Source organism: Panthera leo, chromosome A2 (assembly GCF_018350215.1).
Source record: "Panthera leo isolate Ple1 chromosome A2, P.leo_Ple1_pat1.1, whole genome shotgun sequence".
NCBI lineage: Eukaryota > Metazoa > Chordata > Mammalia > Carnivora > Felidae > Panthera > Panthera leo.
The window spans coordinates 2,925,311-2,941,977 of NC_056680.1; the positions used below are offsets into that span (position 1 = coordinate 2,925,311).

The window sequence follows — 16,667 nt, forward strand, 5'->3', positions numbered from 1 at the left end:
AGGAGTAAATCCCTTAATGTCCCTTATCCATTTAACCCATCCCCCCTCCCATAACCCCTCCTGTTTGTTTTTCATATTTAAGAGTCTCTTATGTTTTGTCCCCCTCCCTGTTTTTATATTATTTTTGTTTCCCTTCCCTTATGTTCATCTGTTTTGTCTCTTAAAGTCCTCACATGAGTGAAGTCATGTGAATTCTGTCTTTCTCTGACTAATTTCACTTAGCATAATACCCTCCAGTTCCATCCACATGGTTGCAAATGGCAAGATTTCATTCTTTTGATTGCCGAGTAATACTCCATTGTGTGTGTATACATATGTATGCATGTATGTGTGTATATATATATATATATATATATATATATACACATACATACCACATCTTCTTTATCCATTCATCCATTGATGGCCATTTGGGCTCTTTCCATACTTTGGCTATTGTCGATAGTGCTGCTATAAACATGGAGGTGCATGTGTCCCTTCGAAACAGCACGCCTGTATCCCTTGGGTAAATGCCTAGTAGTGCAATGGCTGGGTCGTAGGGTAGTTCCATTTTTAATTATTTGAGGAACCTCCACACTGTTTTCCAGAGTGGCCGCACCAGCTTGCATTCCCACCAGCAGTGAAAAAGAGATCCTCTCTCTCCACATCCTCACCAACATCTGTTGTTACCGGAGTTGTTACTGTTAGCCATTCTGACAGGTGTGAGGGGGTATCTCATGGTGGTTTTGATTTGTATTTCCCTGATGATGAGTGATGTTGAGCATTTTTTCAGGTGTCGGTTGGCCATCTGGATGTCTTCTTTGGAGAAGTGTCTATTCATGTCTTTGGCCCATTTCTTCACTGGATTATTTGGTTTTTTTTGGGTGTTGAGTTTGATAAGTTCTTTATAGATCTTGGATACCAACCCTTTATCTGACGTGTCGTTTGCAAATATCTTTTCCCATTCCGTCAGTTGCCTTTTAGTTTTGCCGATTGTTTCCTTCGCTGTGCAGAAGCTTTTTATTTTGATGAGGTCCCAGTAGTTCATTTTTGCTTTGGTTTCCCTTGCCTCCGGAGACGTGTTGAGTAAGAAGGTGCTGAAGCCAAAGTCGAAGAGATTTTTGCCTGCTTTCTCCCTGAGGATTTTGATGGCTTCCTGTCCTACGCTTAGGTCTTTCATCCATCTTGAGTTTATTTTTGTGTCTGGTGTGAGAAAGTGGTCCAGGTTCATTCTTCTGCCTGTCGCTGTCCAGTGTTCCCAGCACCACTTGCTGAAGAGACTGTCTTTATTCCATTGGATCTTCTTTCCTGCTTTGTCAAAGATGAGTTGGCCATACGTTTGTGGGCCCCTGTCTTGTGAACCGTACCAAGTTCTTTTTGCCATGGCATGGACCTCTCTGCGTCCTCACTCAGGCACCTCCATAGACTAAAATCCTACAAGCACAAATGAGACATTCCCTTCAAGCAAGATGGCAGAGAAGAGAGGCTGAGGCTTCTGCATGAGGACTGGGTTGGAGTCAGAGAGGTTTCAAGATTAGGAACTAGGAGGAGAGCCACAGCCCAGGGGGACGGGCATGGCACCAGAGCCAGACCACCCAACTTCCAGTCCCGGCTCTGCTCACTGGGGCCTGGAGCAAGTCACTTACTCTCTCCTACCCTTGGTTTACTAGCCTGTAAAATGGGAACACGCACCTCTTGAGATTGTGGGACAATTAAATAGGAGCTCATGTGCTATAGCACCTGGCACAGTCAGGGGCATAAAATGCATTCTGGGGTTGCCAGATTGGATTTTAACAAGACTAGAAATCAGGATTTTTGCAAAGTCTCCCAATTTTTATTTATTTCTATTTTTTTAAGTTTTTATTTATTTAAGAAATCTCTACACCCAATGTGGGGCTCAAGCTCATGACCAGATCAAAAGTCACATGTTTCTCTGACTGAGCCAGCCAGGTGCCCCAAAGTCTCCCAATTTTTAAATACAACCAGGGCACCTGGCTGGCTCAGTCAGTTAAATGGCTGACTCTTGATTTTGGCTCAGGTCATGATCTCCCAGTTTGTGAGTTTGAGCCCCACACCGGGTTCCGCGCTGTTTGGGATTGTCTTTTGCCCCTTCCCCGCTCATGCTCGCTCGCTCGCTCTCTGTCAATAAATAAACCTAAAAAAAAAAAAAAGAATGAACGCTAGCAACCAATTCAAAGAAAGCAAGCAACGGGTCCACCGCTCGGGTGGAAGAAAGCAGGCGTGAGAACAAACATCGTGCGCAGGCTGCCGCTTTTCAACCCCCGGTGGAGACCAAGGGTTGGGAGTGGTGGTTGAGGAACAGGGATGAGAAGCCACAAATCTGCTCTTGGTGAAGCCTCCCCTTAAGCCAGGACAATAAACTCTGTGCCGCTTCAGCTGGACGTCACCCGTCGTTCGAAGGGAGGGCGTGTCACCGCACTACACGGCCGAGGGCCACTGTCCCCACCACGAGGACGCCCTAACAAGGGCCTGGTTGGTGCCATCTGCCCAGGAGGGAGAAGAGCAGAGGCTGGAAGCTGGGGGGCGAAGCGCTGGGCACCTGCTGGCACAGGAGAAGCAGTAAGTCCCGGCTGGCACCCTCGTCTGGGTCCTATCTCCTCGTGGTTTTTCGGTCTAAATGTTTGTTTTGGGGAGTCGGGATTTTTTTGAGGAGATCATCCAGATGAGATTTTAGAAGGCAAGGCTGGCCAGACTCGCTGATACCATTTTGCCCAGTCACCTAACGGAAGGGGACACCGAGGGCTGGAGATGTAAGGGATTTGTCTGAGGCCGGGTTCCCTGAGCCAGGGCTCTCTCCTGTGGGACACGCTCTTGCTTGCTCCTGAAAGGCCAACCGTAAAAGACACACGGGACCTGGAGCGCAGACCTCGCTTCAGATTCAGAAGGGTGATCTGAGGAACCTACAGCAGGTAGCGAAGGGTCGTTCCGAGGTTGCTGTAAGGGTGATCTGTTACACACGACTTTCAATGGGTCATACTCAGTGGGAACACACACACACACACACACACACACACACAACCAGAAACATGCAGGATCTGAGGGAAAAAATCAAGTGGAATAAGAGATTTGCCTGCAGTCACAGTGCTGAGAACCTTCGCTCAGTACCCTCCTTTTAAATCCTCCCAGAACATAAGGTCTTTACCTATTTGTCGCCCCCCTCCTACCACTCCCCCAAGTGGCAAAAACTAAGCCCGACTGAGATTAAATCCGAGGGCCAAGCAGCTGGAACTCTCAACGTCAAAGATCTCCCATCCTGTAGTGCCACGGAGAGAAAACTGGGCTCCGGCACCCTGACCTGGGTGCAGTTTTCCACGTGCATCTGTGACTTCTCGCGGGGTTGGATAACATTCAGAGTTAGACGGTGCGTCGTGAACTCCGACACCCAACGCTCGCTGATATGGTCGTGAAAGACATTCATCAGGAAGGACATTTCCAAGTCTGTTTTACTGTCGGTAAGATCACACTCAATTACTTTACGCGTACACACATACGTGAACAGGGATGAGTTCATTTGGCACTTCGGTTCATGAGGTTTTTACATTCAAAACATGTAACACATCGTATACGTTCATACCCATAACAATTCTGATTTTTTTTTTTAAGATTTTGTATCTTCTTAATTTTTTAAAAGTGTACTTAAGTAACTTCCACACCCAACACGGGGCTTGAACTCAAGACCCGGAGATTAAGAGTTGCATGCTCTACTGAATGAGCCTGCCAGGTGCCCCACGATTCTGATTTTTTAGCAGATTTTTTTTTTTTTTTTTTTTAATTATGAAAGCCTTATGCGCCTTCTCGATGTGAAATGTCCGTTTCAGACCCAGATACCCCCGGAAAACATCTCAACGTCCTGGAAAGGGGTTTCATAAGCTAAATCCTTGGGCTCTTGAGAAGAGAGGATTTCATTCCCCAACCCCCAACTTCTTTAAACTGTGGTCAAGAGTCTCCAGCTCCAAATCAGGGCCAGTGTGGCTCCTCAAGGCAGGGCCACTGGGCTGCTCAACGTTCCTGAGGCAGGGACTCCAGGGACCGGTGACAGGAGCTTCCCCAGCCTCCAGGGTGAGCTGGATTCTGTGCCTGGCAGTGCAGCTCCCGGAATTCTCTTCCATCCCTTCTGCAAAGGAACATAGTCCCCACATGGAGGGTGGCTATGTGGTTAGCTCTTCAGTCAGGTGCTCAAGAACGCCGTCTTGACGATACTCTGCTGGGTCCTCCCAGAAGCAGCGCAAGTGAAACAAAGTCCAACCGGGGTTCAGGTGGCCACACCATTCTACTGCTGGGAGCCACGATGATGAGAGGCCAATGTTTGGGGACTGGCGAGGGGTCATCTGTGGCTCCAGCCTTCTCTTGCTGTGGAAGAACCTGCACGGCCACGTCTACACTGGTCTGACACACGCACCTCGTGTCAACAGGGGGAGGCAGGACTAGACAGCCAATCTGACGTTCTCCTGAGCCAAGTACAACAGACATCCACCTACCAACCCTGGATTCAAGCAATGTCTCAATGACATTTACATTGAGAAGAAGCCACTGGCTTCTCAAAAACATTCACTGCGAGGCTCTTGGATGTTATGGCTCATTTTGCTTCCAGAGAGCAAAACTCATCGAGGAGTTAACCTGTCACCAGAACGGACTTTCCAAAATACGAAATGCTACAGAATCAAAGCAGAACAATTCTCGATTCTTAGTAAACAAATAAGTGACCCGGGATATGCTAATTTACAAAAGCATATGGATAGTGAGTGCCACAAACGCAGGTTACCTTTGGGGGGGGGGAAATGCCCATAGCAAAATACCTACCCCCCCCCAAAAAAAATCCCATTTCCCAAAATATTTACAAATGAAGTTTCCAGCTAAAAGATATCCAGCAACGTTAAAATTATCATATAACACAAGTATCGTCAGAAAGAGAAGGCGGAGAATTTCAGTTCCCCACTGGTGGCAGACACCCCGGTAGAAGGGACATAACTAGGGAGCAGTTACCAATCCATTAGACCTTGGGTGGTGCCAAACCTCTTCCTGTGAAGATTCTAAAGAATGTTCCACAAGTAAACAGCACGCTCCAGATTTACAGTGTCACCGACACACGCAAAAAGCATAAAAGAGGAGGCCTGGGCGGCTCGGTCGGCTGAGCATCTGACTCTTGATTTGGCTCCAGTCACGATCTCGCGGTTCCTGAGTCTGAGCCCCTCATGGGGCTCTGTGCTGACAGTGTGGAGTCTGCTTGGGATTCTCTCCCTCCCTCCCTCCCTCCCTCTGTCCCTCCCCTGTTCATGCGCTCTCTCAAAATAAATAAATGTAAAAAAGAAAGAACGATTCTCCCTCCCTCTGTCCCTCCCCTGCACACGCACGCACTCTCTGAACGACAACCAGACATCCAAGTACCTCTTTCAGCAGGTCCCTACCGAGTATTTCAGCCTCACTGAGATGGGCCTTTAAAAAGGCAACGGTAACCACATCTGACAGGAAGGTTCGTGCTGTTCCAGGGCCCATCAAGCCCACCTGGGAGTAACTAGAAGGTGCTGCCCAAGTGAAGACTTTTGTCAGGATTCCTCCAAACTGAGCTGGAGGCCCCCCCCTCCCCTCCCCGGGCCCCACTCCCCCGATGTCTAACGCAACCCTGCTTCTGGACACGGTGGCAGGAGTCCCACTGGCCCCTGAGGCAGCGACACCAGATTCTCCCCGGCAGCCTGTGCTCCTTGGACCCAAGCTCAGGAGACAGGTGGTGGGTCAGGTTTACTCTGGAACGTGTGGAGACCCACGAGGGGCAGAGGGGCAGAGGGGCAGACGACGGAGGCAGGCCCGGACATGCACATGACAGAGACTGCTCTGAATCTGGCTGCAGCCACACCGGACGGAGCAAGGGGCTCCGGAGCGGGCGCGGCCTTCCGTCTGCCGGCACCGGGGCTGCCCGCGCTGCTCTCCACGGTTGGCGTGGGCTCTGCTGCCTTTCCCAAGCCACGTGTTGCCTCTGGGAGAGATTTCTGAGAGAAATAGGTTGGGGTGTCGTTAGCATCCTGGTGGCACCAGGCCAGACACTCCGTTGGCTTCCACGTTCCGGGGACGGTAGTTTTTTAAGATCTGAAGAATCTGGCCCCACAGCACAATGTGATGGGGACCCAAACGAGGGGGACAGGATCCAGGCCAGTAAGCGTAAAGAAAGGCAGTAACCCGGTCTCTGCCGGCAGGTCTCATCGCGAGGCTGGGTTCTGCCACCGCAATCACATCCGGGGTTCAGCACACCCCACCGTGGGGCAAGGGCACGGCCTCGGAGCCAGGCAGCCTGCTTCCCCAGCTGGACCCCACCACTTACCACCACGGGGACCCCACACCAGTCAGTGCGCCCGGAGCCTCGTTCTCCTCATCCACAACGCAGCCGCCGTAGTAACTACCTCAAAGGATTTCTGCGAGGATCCCCTGAGCAATCAAGCGCCTGGACTTACAGGGTTCAAGAGCTGATAACCAGCATTTTGATCCTCACTAACCGGCTCGGATGGGGGCCCACCCATCAAACATGCTGCATTCCAGATGAAGAAATCTGGCCGATTAAAACGTACACCGCAAGCTTCTCTTGGTGAGAAACCAAGCGTTACCCCAAATCCAGCAGCCGTCTCGTTTAGACTTAACAAGAACGGGAAGGCACAGGTGGGATGTTCACAAACCCGCTGAACGAAGAGGGAAATGTGACAACGGAGGTGTTGTTACAGCCTGTCCCGTTCCACCGGGATGGACCGCCAGCATACGGCTCGGAGTTCTAGACGTTTCCACCAGCCAAGTGATTTAAAGCCATGCAGAACTTAGCTGGAGTTCTTGAACGGCTCGCACTGGAAGCTGCACTCGGGGCTCATGAGAAGCACTGCCAAATTCAATTTTCCACATGGGATTAGTCCTTCACTGTGGGTCTCTGCAGCTCTGACTCTAACAGAACCTTAGAAGAGTTAAAAGACCGCCTAATACCCAATCAATGGAAATCATCATTATCAACAGGTAACTGAAGTTTTTCATACACCTTCAAAAGTGAATGTGCGTCCAATTCCTACTGACCACCAATTCAAAAAGTTCAGATCCCAACCCTGAGAACGGACAACGACGTGAGGAATATTCCCAGCCGGGGCTACGGTTATCAAGTTTAAAAGGCAAGAAAACTTACTCAAAACTCCTCTAAAAACTGTGGTCTTCACTTTGGCAATTTGCGAAACGGGCTTGGTAAATTCTGTCGTCCAAAAGCTACCATAAAGTCGGTAGGCACTCCCAATATCTAATTAGTTTATCCATGGCACATTACCTAAGAAATACATACTCTAAAAGCAGCTGAAGGGTCTAAACAAAAGCCATTTGCCCCAAAAGAAAATGTGTAGGTAACTTAAAGTCATTCAGATAACGCAGGTGGTCTCTTTTCAAGATTTTGTGAGACTGCAATTTCTTTCGTTATGATCCCCATGTTTCAGTTTGTTAAATTTACACTTTTTTTTTAATAACTTATTTTTTTAAGCAATCTCTATTTCCAAGGGGAGGCTCAACCCTGAGATCAAGAATCATATGCTCCACCCAGTGAGCCAGCCAGGCGCCCCTACTCTTTTCTTAATTTTTTTTTTTTAACGTTTATTTATTTTTGAGACAGAGAGAGACGGAGCATGAACGGGGGAGGGGCAGAGAGAGAGGGAGACACAGAATCGGAAGCAGGCTCCAGGCTCTGAGCCATCAGCCCAGAGCCCCATGCGGGGCTCGAACTCACGGACCGCGAGATCGTGACCTGAGCTGAAGTCGGAGGCTTAACCGACTGAGCCACCCAGGCGCCCCGTCTTTTCTTAAAGAGTAACACATATTTGGGGCACCTGGGTGGCTCCGTTGGTTGAGCGTCAGACGTCAGCTCAGGTCATGATCTCACGGTTTGTGGGTTCGAGCCCCGCGTCAGGCTCTGGGCTGCCAGCTCAGAGCCTGGAGCCTGCTTGGATTCTGTGTCTCCCTCTCTCTTTGCCCCTTCCCCACTCACGCTCTGTTTCAAAAACAAATAAACATTTTTTTTTTAATTTAAAACATACTCTTGGAGAGAATTCTAAAACACAGAGTAACGTGAGGTTCTGTTCGGGGTAGTTTTACATCCTTTCCTGATACGCAAGCACACGATCACCTAAATCCTCAGAATGCAGACAGAATAGCTCGGCTAAAATGTGTAAGTTTTTAATTAAAATAAATGACAGAGGGGCGCCTGGGTGGCTTGGTCGGTTAAGCCTCCGACTCAGCTCAGGTCATGATCTGATGATTCGTGGGTTCGAGCCCTGCATCAGGGGCTCTGTGCCGACAGCTCAGAGCCTGGAGCCTGCTTCGGATTCTGTGTCTCCCTCTCTCTGACCCTCCCCCGTTCATGCTCTGTCTCTCTCTGTCTCAAAAATAAATAAACGTTAAAAAAAATTTTTTTTTAATAAAAAATAAAATAAATGACAGAAACATCTGCTGAAGCCTGGCAATTAGCAATTTTAACCACGTAAATAGCCCATTTCTCCTCTGGAAGGTAATGTCAACGGAACACGTAACATTCCAGGGATTTCCCACTCGTGACCAGGGACGCACTGGAAAAAGAAACAGGAACGAGCGAGGAGGAAAAGAAAGAAGTCGCTGGCCAGCAGGCAGAGGGTGATGCCCTTCCAACAGGGGGCGCCTCCAGCAGCCTGGGGGGGGCCAGTGGAGTCCTGCCCATGGGTGACGGAAGCAAGGAAGGACGGAACGAAATGAGACTCCGCTGCAGGAAACGGCGTGCATCCCCGCGCCGGCAGAACATCCACGACTGGCCACCCCACACCTCACAAGTCGCTCCCAGGGCAGAAAACACGGGGAGCACGCCCACCCTCCGCAGCCCTTGTTTCCAAGCCCGGCGCTGTTTCCGTGTGACCCCAGAGGAAAGAACGCAGCAGCGTCGCAACGACGGGCTTGGGGGGGGGGGGGGGGGGTCGGCCCTAACTGTCCACCCCTCTACTTTCAACCAGCCGAAACCGAACCCTGCAGCAAGGCCCCCAGTGCAGCGCACACGGGTCTCTGGGGGGCCTGGGGGGGCGGTGTGCACCCTCGCTTCCTCGGGATCTGGGAGAAACCCGCCCAGGAGCTTCAGCAGGCTGAGAGCGGAAGCCGACGCAATGAAAAGGATGGGCTGGGGGAGGGGGGGGAGGGGCAGCCCCGGGTCTCGGGTCTCGGGTCGCGAGTGTCAGGTTGAGGCACAGAGACGGCAGAGATGCTCCAAGGAAAGGCCCTGGAGAAGGGCGTGCGGAGCGTACTTGTACACTTGGGGTACAGCACACCCCACGCGCTTCTACCTGCAGATCCCGCCTTCCCTGGGCTGCTTCCTATCCCTGCCCCCCCCACCTCTCTCTTGGCTCCTCCCCCCAGCCCCCCAATGCCTGGGTGTCTGTACTTTACCAGACCGTAAATACGCAAACACCTACTCCACGGATTTTTTTAAGGTCTCGGGATCCTCTTCCCCCCCCCTTCCTGTTCCCCTCCCCAGGAAGCCCCTCGTCCCCACCCTTCTATTGGGTCTCAGGGCTTCCCCCAAGTCTGCTCCCCCCCCCCCACCCAAATCTCCACGTGACCCAATCAGGCCTCAATCCCCCTCGCCAATGTCTCCGCCTCTCCCTCCGGTCACCCTACCCCCATCAGGGGTCAGTACCCCCAAACCCCACCCCCCCTGCCCCGCCAGGTGCCCTCCCGGGTCTCTCCTAAATCAAGTCTCCGCTTCCACTCCCCACTCCCCCGCCAAGGTCCCCGCTCCACCCCCTGCCTGGCTCCGCGCCCGCGACGCGCATCAGCTCCCGCCTCCCCGCCCCCTCCCCCGCAGCCCTCGGGACCCTCCCCGCCCTCCGTCCCGGTCCCCGCCCCCGTCCCCAGGGGTCCCCGCGCTCGTGCCCTCCAGCTCTGCCCCTCGCCACGCCCGGACGGGTCCCCTCCCCGCCCTGGCTTCTCTGGCGGCCTCAGGGCCCGCTGCCCTCCCCACGTCAGGCCCGGCGCGGTGTCCGTGCCCCGACTGGCCCAGGGCCGCTCTCCCCTGACAGACACGGGTCCGCGGCTGCGCGGCCATCCCAGCTGGCGCAGGCCTCCCCGCCCGTGTCCCGCCTGGCTGCGGTCGGCGCGCGGCTTCCCCGGGGCCGGGGTCGGGCGGCGCGGGGGCCGTTACCTGTACGGAGGGCCGGCGCCGCGCGCGAAACCGGGGCAGCCACTCGCCGCCATCTTCGCGTCTCTGGTGCGCACGAGCCGACCCGAGGCGCGAGGGGAGGAGCCGCCGGCGGTGACGTCCCTGGGCCCCGCCCCCAGGCCGCGTGCCGCTCGCGCGCCGCCACGCGCCCCAGGCCCCGCCCCCCCGCGCGAAGCTCGCGCCTCCTCGCTTCCCATTGCGTCCGCGGGCTGTCTCCGCCTCGGGCCCCGCCCCTTCCCGGGGCCCCGCCTTCCCTCCGGCAGCTCAGCTTCCGGGGACTCTGCTTCGAGCCCCGCCTCTTCCCGGAGCCCTGCCCTCCTTTCAGCCCTTCTTCGGCTTTGGGGGGCCCTGCCTGGCACCCCAAGACCCGCCCTGAACGCGAGCCTGAAGTGCCTTATACTTTGTGTCCCACTGGGGTGAGTTTGGGAGTTCCGCTGACCTCTCTGGCTGGGGTACATGTGGCCCTATGGATACAGCCAAGTCCTGCTTGTCCTTCGGGACCCGCTGGTGGGCAGCCTTTCGTGGGGCCTTAAAATTCGGTGACCCTAAACTAGTGGTTCCCGACCAGAGGGATTTGCCCCCAGGGGACACTGGACGGTGTCCAGGGACATCTGTGATTGTCACACTGGGGGGCTCCTGGCATCGAGTGGGTGGGGGCCAGGGATGCTGCTCAGCCTCCACATCACCCTGAACGCCCCACACGGAACGAACCGGATCCAAAGTCACCAGTGCCCAGGCTGAGAAACCCTATTCTAAGTGGAAGTCATCTTGAGAGAGATTTCTTGGCCAAGCCTGGCCACCTTGGGGGACGCAACAGTGAACAAAACTCCTTGGTGCCCGTCCTCTGCAGCACTTACAGACTACAAACTATGAACTACAGTTAGGGTGCTTTTTTGGTTAATAACAGCTTTAACCGAGATAGAATTCACATACCCATTTAAAGTGTGCTGCTCAATGGTTTTTAGTACATGTACGCAATTGCGTGACCATCGCCACTGTGTAATTCCAGAACATTTTCATCACCCCAAGTAGAAACCCTGTCTCCATCAACAGGCACTTCTCAATCTCCCAGCTGCTGGCAACCACCAGTTTGCTCTTTGTCTCTACAGGTTTACCTGTGCTGTGCATTTTGTATGATGGACCACTACTTAGCAACAAAAAGGAATAAACTCCTGATACACACAACTTGGATGAAGCTGTAGAGAATTACAGGAAAAGCCAATGCAAAAGGGTTCCATGCTTTACATACTCATGATTCCATTTAAAACTCTTAAACCATCAAAGTTACAGAAATGGAGAACATATTTGTGATGTCTAGGGTTAAGGAAGTGGCAGGGGAGGATACGGGCTTTATAGAAGGAACCTCTATAGAAGGACAACAGGAGGTATCCTGTCGTGAGAAAATGTCCTGTATCTCAACTCTATTGAAAGCAATAGTGATATTGTACTATACTTGTGTAAGATTTTACCGTTGGGTAAACTGGGGGAACGGGTACACAGGATCTTTCTGTTATTTCTTACTGCATGTGAATCTACAATTATTTCAATATTTTAAAAATTAATTAGAAAAATACATTTACCAACTCTGGTGGGATGGGGTTCCTCTCCTCCTTTCTATGAAGCAGGCACAGGGCTAGTTAATTCTTGGACAGAAACCATGGCAAGCCCAGGGTGCCAAGGAAAGCCGTATGGTGATTTAGTGGATGGCATTCTTCCCTTTGTGTCTTCATGACCATGTGTGGCCACCAGAAACAATCTACAGGGTCTGGCAGAAGCGGCTCTCCCACCATGCCCTGGCTAACGCTCAGAGTGGTAATTACACACGGCTTTCCTCCAATTCCCTGCAGCTCTAGCTAGGTAACAAAGGCTACATGCTTTATACAAAAGCAGGTCTGTTTTAATGTGTTCTCTGGGTTACATAATATCTTTTTTCCCTCCTGTTATTTACTACAAGCATTGTGTTCAATGCTTTTTGCATGCACAATCTTATCTATCCCTACATAGCCCTCAGAAGTAGATAGAGTTGATTCTCATTATTGGCAGCAGCTTTGTCCTATAAAGTGGCACCAAGCCCTAGAATAGGGAATCCTAAAGCCCCACTCCTGGGGAGACACTTGAGTGGGTTCCTGCAAGCCTCTGCTCGCATTATTTTTCATCAACCGATCAAATACATAACCTTGTGTTCTGTGTGCTTCTGTCCAAAGGCATCTTATTTAATATACATTACTGATCATGAACAGCCAACAGCACTGTAACTCATGCCTGAATGAAGCTTAACTAACACTCTTATTTTCACCGCAAGGTGCATCCCAACCTTCTAGTGCTTGGAAACACTAGACAGCCCTTCAGGACCGTGCACGGGGGCCACTATAAACAGCAAAACCACCAACGTAAAGCACAAAAACCATGGTGCTAGATAAATCCCGAAATGGGCAGTTTACAATCTGGGCTGGAATCAGAAGGCAAAATGGTGCCTTGTTCGAACTCACCTGGGAACATGTACAACCAGCACTCAAATTTTTCATCGCACTTCCTTGTCTGCAAATGACCCGGAAGGCACCATGAGTATTGATTTGAGTGTTACAAATGTTACCAATAAATTTCAGCCAGTAGGCAAATTCACAAATACGGAAACAACTAATAATGAGGATCGAATGTCCGTGATTAATCAATCCCCTTTGCAAATCAGGAAAATGGCACTCAAGGATCGTTAGCAATCTTTTTTAACATGTTTTAATTTTTTTTTTTACATTTTTATTTATTTTTGAGAGACAGAGACAGAGCACAAGTGGGGGAGGAACAGAGAGAGAGGGAGACACAGAATCCGAAGCAGGCTCCAGGCTCCGAGCTGTCAGCACAGAACCCAGCGCGGGGCTCGAACCCACAAACCGCGAGATCATGACCTGAGCCGAAGTTGGACGTTTAACCAACTGAGCCACCCAGGCGCCCCGGAGCGTTAGCAATTTCATTGCCTCGATTCAGTATAATGGCATCTGACTACGTTTCGGGTGTTACTCTCACCCCACACTGGTGATGTTTGGGGCCAGGTAAGTCTCTGTCGTGGGGAGTTGTCATGCGCCTTGTAGGGTGCTGAGCAGGATCTCTGGTCTCACACACTCAATGCCAGTACCGTCTCCATCCCCCAAGTCATGAAAACCAAAAATGTTCCCAGACATCACCAAACCTCCCATGGGGGACAGAATCCCCGCCCCACCGTGAGAACCACTGGCTAGGGATCTGAGAGATAGCAGTGACAAAGTGCAACATCTCTGATCTCAAAAAGCTTACCTTGGGGCGCCTGGGTGGCTCAGTCGGTTAAGCGGCCGACTTCGGCTCAGGTCATGATCTCGCGGTCCGTGAGTTCGAGCCCCGCGTCGGGCTCTGTGCCGACAGCTCAGAGCCTGGAGCCTGTTTCAGATTCTGTGTCTCCCTCTTTCTGACCCTCCCTCGTTCATGCTCTGTCTCTCTCTGTCTCAAAAATAAATAAACATTAAAAAAAATTAAAAAAAAAAAAAAGCTTACCTTATGCGGGAATGGCTAACGGAGAAGGTGAGTTAGTATTTAATGGGGACAGAGTTTCAGTTTGGGAAGATGGAAAAGTTCCGGAGATGGATTGTGGTGATGGTTGCACATGGTGAATGTAACGGATGCCACTGAATTTCACGCTTAAAAATTATCGGAATGGCAAGCTTTATGTTCTGTATGTGTGTTTTAACCACGGTGAAAAGTAAACCAGACAAGCTGGGTTCACGCGCCGGCTCTTTGGCGGCGGCCACAGCACCACGGACAGCTCCCCGCGCGCTCTCGTGAGGGAGGGGAGGTCGCTTTGCAAATGCCGTTCTGCCCAGATTGTTTTTCTCCAGCTCCTTCATCCATCCAACTCCTACTCACTTCTCAGGGCCCAACTCACATCGTCACTGCCCACCCTCTGCCCCTGGACGTCTTCCCATGCCCCCTCCCCCAAGCCACTCTGCTTCAAAGATGTCTCTAAATCAGCCCAGACTCCTTTGCCCATCTGTTTCTCCAAACGGGAGTTTGACAAAAGCGAAGTCTTTCTTATTCACACGCTGGACCCCAGTGCCCAGCACGAGGACTGGCCCGGATTTCCCACTGAATTAACACACGCGTCTCTTCGCAGGGCTCCACTTCCTCCAGCCAGGGCGCATAAAGTCCGACGGATCTCGAGCTTCAGGCTCCAGGCTCTCATCCCCTGCTGTGGGGCAGTGCCTTTCCGCCTTTGGCTTGGAGGGGCACTGACCCTGATGCAGTGAGTTTGGCAGCAAGGTGAGTAGAGTGTTGTCTGGTATCCACGGGGCGGGGGGAGCCGACATCGACGCGTTCTACCTGCATCTCCTGGACCCCCCCCCTTTGTGCCAGGTGCTGCTGACCTCTGCAGAGAACACAGCAGGGTACAAGACCACCCAAGTCTCATTTATCTTGAATTTTACATTCTAGCTAGGGAGTCAGAGAATAAACAAACAAAAAATAAGTAGGCAGTTTCAAATAGTGGTAAGTGCTGTGGGGGAAAAGTCAGGCTCCTTAGTGTATGACCCAGCAATTATACTAATGTATGTACTAAAAAAAAAAAAAAAAAAAAAAAAAAAAAAAATCAGACTGGGCAATGGAATGGGGTGATGAATTGGGGGGCAAAGTAGGGGTGGTTAGGGAAGGCCTCTCTGAGGAGACTACTTCTGAGCTGGCACCTGAATAATGTGAACCTCTTCTGGGAGAGTATTCCTGGCAGAGGGAACAGCATGTTCAAAGGCCCCGTGGTGGGGATGAACTTGATGTGTTCACAAAACAGGTGGAAAGCCACTGCAGTGATTAAGGGAGGCAGGGCAGAGTAATGGCCATTGGTTGCTACTCAGGGTGTGTTCGTTTTCTGGACCTGCTGTAATAAAGCACCACAAGCCAAGCGGCTTACGACAATGGAAATCAAAATTCTCTCACAGTTCTGGAGCCCAGACATCCAAAATGAAGATCGGTTCCTTCTGGAGGCGGTGAGGGAGAATGCATTCCATGCCTGCCCAGCTTCGGGTGTTTGCTGGCAATCCTTGGTTCTCCTTGGTTTGCAGAGGTAAAGACACTTGGCATTGGATCTGGGATTTATCCTCGATCCAGATGATCTCATCTCAAAATGAGGGTACTGGATCCTCAGTTCTGCCTGCAAGGACCCTTTTTCCAAATCAGGTCATATTCCCAAGTTCCGGGGGTCGGGATAAGAGCTGCCCTATCTTGTGGGGACCACCATTCGGCCTCTGCTACAGGTCTAAACCCGAAACAGCAAGGGCGAGAGACAGGTAGCGAAGCGTTCTCAGGCACTGTGCTAAGCGCCCTCCTACATGATCTCATTGAATGCCCAAACGCCAGTACCATGATGTTCCCATTTCACAGGTGAGGAAACTGAGGCCCAGCAGCGAAGGTCACTTACGCGGTCGTGCCTCCCGGCTAGGCAGCCGCCTAGCCAGGGTCCAAACCTCCTTCTAGTCTAATTTCAGAAGCTGCAACTCGTGATACTATTATACTGTCAGGCTGGAGTCCTCCAGGGCAGGGCCGCTGAGCGCACAACTGTAGGGGGCGCCTCTCCATCGGTGGCCCGAGCAAGCGTGGCCGGGAAGATTCTGCCTCCCCAGCACGCGGCCGGGTCCTCGGCACACGGCTGGGGGCCCCACGTAATGGGGTCCTCGGGACGCTTTCCCTCCCTCCTTCCCAATCTAAGGAATGAGGCCACCGCCGTCCTGTGTTTGTCTGTTTGTTTGCTCCTTGTTTTGCTTTTAAATCCGTGATGCGCCATCAGGAAATCATTTCCGCTTCTGCCCCCGGTGAGGCCCTTGGAAACACTCCCCGTTCAGCCAATGGAGAGCACCGGATTCTGGCAGGGGGCTGTGCTTTTCGGTCAGCCCTGCCCCCACCCACCCACCCTGCACACAAAAGCAGCATAATTAACTGTCTTAAGGCAGCCGAGCCTCCGCCAGCTGCGAGCTGGCAGGAAGAAAACACCTCGGAGGCACGGCCGGGCGCCGGTGCCGGTGAGGGGGCGCGCTCGCAGCGGGGCGAGGGGCAGCCGGCTGACTGCGAACTGCGTCCGTTCCCCACCTCCGGACAAAAGCGCCCCCCGTCCGCGCCGCCACGTTGCGCCGGGTGACCTTCCTTGCGTGCAGAGCCCGCCGCTGCGCGCACCTTCCTCGGATGCTCTGAAGAGGCCCAGGGACCGCACTCGGAAGGCGAGGGATGTCCGGCTGCGTCGGCGCGGGGCTCGCCTTTGTCTGCGCGTAACCCGCAGAGGCCGCGGAGGTGAGTCCCCTTTCTCTTCGTCCCGGCCCTGCCCGGGCACGTTTGCCTGTGCGGAGACATCCGCTGTTGCAAACCCCCTCCGGGCAGGTGGGGCGGCTGGGAGCCGGGACCCACGGTCTTGCGATTCTCTGCACGGTAGCACAGCCCTGTCTCCCGAAGCCGAGGGAAAGCAGCCGCGGGCATGTCCACC

The 16,667-nt window shown here is 52.5% G+C and overlaps 2 protein-coding genes across 2 annotated transcripts in view; one reads left to right on the forward strand and one right to left on the reverse strand.

Annotated features, from left to right (window-relative positions):
- Positions 1 to 10,218, reverse strand: part of ZFR2 (zinc finger RNA binding protein 2) — a 53,298-nt gene extending 43,080 nt beyond the window's left edge. The window contains exon 1 of the mRNA XM_042928001.1: positions 10,166 to 10,218. Coding sequence (XP_042783935.1) covers positions 10,166 to 10,218 — 53 coding nt within the window. The remainder of the gene's footprint in view (positions 1 to 10,165) is intronic.
- A 6,039-nt stretch (positions 10,219 to 16,257) lies between these two features.
- The window catches only part of ATCAY (ATCAY kinesin light chain interacting caytaxin), a 30,260-nt gene continuing 29,850 nt past the window's right edge, over positions 16,258 to 16,667 (forward strand). The window contains exon 1 of the mRNA XM_042928009.1: positions 16,258 to 16,477. The gene's annotated coding sequence lies outside the window, so the exon portion shown is untranslated. The remainder of the gene's footprint in view (positions 16,478 to 16,667) is intronic.